General features: G+C 61.4%; 1 protein-coding gene across 1 annotated transcript in view; it reads right to left on the bottom strand.

Moving 5' to 3' along the window:
- PEAR1 (platelet endothelial aggregation receptor 1) overlaps nucleotides 1-3,633 on the bottom strand; it is a 22,614-nt gene that overhangs the window by 13,954 nt on the left and 5,027 nt on the right. The window contains 6 exon segments of the mRNA XM_027774485.1: nucleotides 52-188; nucleotides 385-502; nucleotides 1,445-1,688; nucleotides 1,871-1,963; nucleotides 2,863-2,963; nucleotides 3,301-3,405. Coding sequence (XP_027630286.1) covers nucleotides 52-188; nucleotides 385-502; nucleotides 1,445-1,688; nucleotides 1,871-1,963; nucleotides 2,863-2,963; nucleotides 3,301-3,405 — 798 coding nt within the window.

Below are 3,633 nucleotides of genomic sequence, written 5' to 3'. Positions count from 1 at the left end.
ACCCCCACCCCCCACCCCACCGCCGCTCCCGCCAGCGCCTCCGCAGCTCACCGATCCCCAGTGTAGCCCGGGGCGCAGCGGCACTGCCCCGTGAATCGATCGCACAGGCCGCCGTTGTGGCAGTGACACTCATGGGAGCAGTTGGGTCCGTAGAAGCCCTCTGGGCAGGGCAGGGAGCAGATAGTGCCCTGTGAGGGTAAAGGTCAACTGAATCCTCAGACACCCAACTCCTGCCCATGGCCATAGACACCGGACAGTCGGGGAGCCAAACCTCTCCAGGGCCCACACAGCTCCCCTCACATCCACATCCTCCCTGGACCCTTGTTTAGCATACCCACGGAATTCTCCCCAGACCCCCGCCCTGCCTTCCGCTGCCCTTCATACCGTCCAGCCAGGGGGGCAGCTGCAGGAGCCCTGAGCCTGGAAGATACCCCCGTTGTGACAAGGATCTGTGCTGGGGCACAAGTAGCCAGCAGTGCCCAGGGAACAGGACACCTCACAGCTGCTGGACAGAGGGGGTGCACTCAGAACAGAGCGGAGCAGTACCTGCTGCCCCCCTTGCCTCCAAGGGCTGGCCACCTGCACTCAGGCCCTCCCCTGGGGGGAAGCCTGCCTCCCAACTCCTTGGTCCACACCTGCCCTCCCTTGCTGGGGCTGTAGGAGCCAGACAGCAAAGGTTTCAGGGTTGGAACTGTAGGGCCACCCCAGCACTAGCAGGTGGGGGAGAGTGACGAGCCACAGGTGGCATATCTGCTCCTGTGTCTTCACCCTGCCTTCTCAGCTGCGCCCAGGCTGGTCCCTCTCGGGTGACATCTGTGCTTACTGCAGTCGTTTTGGCTTTGTTTCTATCACTCTTTGTTATAAGGCACATGTGCTCGCCAGTGACAGAAACAGAGGGGGAGAGACCACCTTCCGGGGGCATGGCCGTGCCACAATCCCTTCTCTGTTCTCCTCTTGGGATTCTGGGCATGTATGCACATGCGCCCGGCATGATTTTCCAGCGGCCGGGTCTGGGACTTGAACCGCAGGGTTAGACATGCGGGATCCACCCCCTCTACCACCACGCCACCCGCTGGCCCAGCCTATTGCAGTTTCTCTACATTCTGGAGGTCTCCACTGGTTCCCTGCCCTCCTAGTGCACCTTCTCCCTCCCGAGGCTCCTAGCTGTCCCTGCATAGTGCCCTGCCACAGGGGGACCCACCCAGCCTCATCTCACACTTGCATACACAGGCTGTCTGGGGTGTCCACAGGAGCCATCCTAGGCAGACGGCACTGCGCCCGTCACAGGGAACAAGCTCCCCGACCCCCACTGACTGTGGAGGTCACTGGGCAGCAAGTGCAGGGCCCGCCGCACATGTGAGAGCGCCCGAGTCCCCTCGTATCCCCGCGTGTGTCGTGTGGCCCTGTGTCTGCCCCATTAGTGCACTGTTCCCCAAGTACGCACCTGGGTCCGGTTCTCTCTGGGGGGCAGAAACAGGCTCCAGTCTGAGGGTCACAGGGTGCCCCATGGCACTGGCAGCTGAACTGGCAGGCAGGGCCATAGCGACCAGGGGGGCAGGGCCAAAGGCAGTTGGGGGGCTGCAGGCCGGGGGGGCAAGATCATACCCCACTCTTGGGATCACAGGAGCTGCTGTTGCCACAGTCACAGGGCCTGTCACACTGCGGTCCCCACACTCTTGGGGCACACTCTGTGGGACAGCAGGGTGGAGGGGGTCACCAGGGGTCCAGCCCTCCCACCCTTCGGTTAGCCCCTGTTTGTGTCTCTGAGTCCCCACGCATCCATCCTCCCTACCCCACCTCTGGAGAAGGCAGGTCCCAGACACCTGTGCCCAGGCAGTGAAGCCACTCCCTGGGGTCACCAGCCACTCACCACTGGAGCAGTCATCACCCCGCCAGCCTGGCACACACTGGCACTGATTGGGTGCCACGCAGCGGCCATGGACACACTCCTGGGCACAGACCGCTGGGCAGAGAGGATTGTGGGTGAGAAGACGCCACCACCCCGCCCCATCACCTTGTCCTCCCGCACTGGGAGCTGGAGTGTCCCAAGCACCGATTCTGCCACTAGGATGAAGAAGGGCTGAAGGGCAGCAACTCGGGGCCAGACTTGACAAGCCCCCAGGGTCCCTGGCTCCCCAACCAAAATTTTCTTTTTCTTTTCTTTTTTTCTTTCTTCCTCTCTTTCTCTTTTTTTCTCTCTCTCTTTCTTTCTTCCTTTTATTTATTTATTTATTTTTTTATCATAGGGCCCATGCACTTGCCAGAGAGATGGAGAGAGAAGATAAAAAGTCACCCCCCAGGGGGATGGCCATGCCACAATCCCTTCCCTTCCATTCTCCTCTTGGGATTTTGGGCACGTGCACACATGTGTCTGGTGTGATTTCCAGGCTGCCAGGATCAAGCACCTTAACCTCCACACCACCTGCTGGCCCATAGTGAAATTTTATAAGCACCATTTTAGGGAAATGGGGGGTGTGCACGGGTGGGGGCTGGGCACGGATGCTGTCAGCGAGAAGGTGGGGGCAGGCTGGGAAGGAGTGTTTTCGAGGGTGGGGGCAGAGGGAAGAGAGAAGAAGCAGGCTCCAGCCTGGGGGTGTGGAGTGCTGGGAGGAGGTGGGCAGGAGACCAGACGGTGACAAATCGGAGACAGGTAGTAACGAGAGATAGGACTGGAAGACACAGAGAGATGCCTGGAAATTAAGCCCTGAGACACAGAGACACCTCAGGGACATGAGGGGTGGATGGGAGAAACATGGGGTCAGCTTTGGCCTAACTGACAGGGACCCTGGGACAAGGCTGGGGTAGGAGGAAGAAACCCAAAGGAGCAGAGGGGAGCCCCACCCCAACCCCCATTGGACTCACGGACACAGGCCCCGCCACTCTCGTAGAAGCCCCTGCAGCACCGCAGGCGCCGGCGCTGGTCCGTCTTCACCACCTGGCGGTACACGGTCCGGTAGACAACCCTGGGGGGCCCGGAGGAGGCTCTCAATCCCCCCTACTGCGCCCCCCACAGTGCCGCACCCGGGAGGGGGACATACTGCCTAGCACTCTGGGCTGGGAGAGCATAAAGTAGATGCTCCTTCCCCACCCCCCACCTAACCACCACTGTACAATACACGCGCGTGCACACACACACACCCGTGCACACGCACCCACACAGGCCACACGTGCACAAGTGTTCTAGCCAGGGGTGGCCTCTAAACACTAAAGTTTCCGAGGACAGAATGGGCGTGGAGGACCAGGGGTGGGGCCGAGGCAGCAGCTCAGGCCACTCGTCTGCCCACGGGGTAGGGCACTCACGTGGGCCGGGGGCACGTGTGGGGGCCTTCCCAGGGCTGGCCACAGGGCTCCGAGGGGAGCAGGCTGAAGGGCCGGGAGTGGGACTCCTTGGTGGTCATGGTGAAGCTGCAAGACAAGGTGCAGGGGCAGGGTAGGGCAGGGAGAGGCCTGAGCTGGGAGCAGGCCAGAAAGAGGGGTGCCAGAGCTTGCCCAGAGTGGGGAAGCTCCACCCCAACATCGGAGCTTACTCCCTCAAGCATAGGATGGAACCCCCTTCCTGCTTTACCTCTCAAGTCTAGTGGGCTCTTCCCAGCATTCCAATGTCCCGTCCCCCCCCCCCCAGGGGGCCAGTCC

The sequence above is a fragment of the Tupaia chinensis genome, unplaced genomic scaffold, assembly GCF_000334495.1.
Source record: "Tupaia chinensis unplaced genomic scaffold, TupChi_1.0 Scaffold000438_1, whole genome shotgun sequence".
NCBI classification, from domain to species: domain Eukaryota; kingdom Metazoa; phylum Chordata; class Mammalia; order Scandentia; family Tupaiidae; genus Tupaia; species Tupaia belangeri.
Note: the sequence above shows the minus strand (reverse complement) of the source record. Positions and strands in the feature narration are given on the sequence as shown.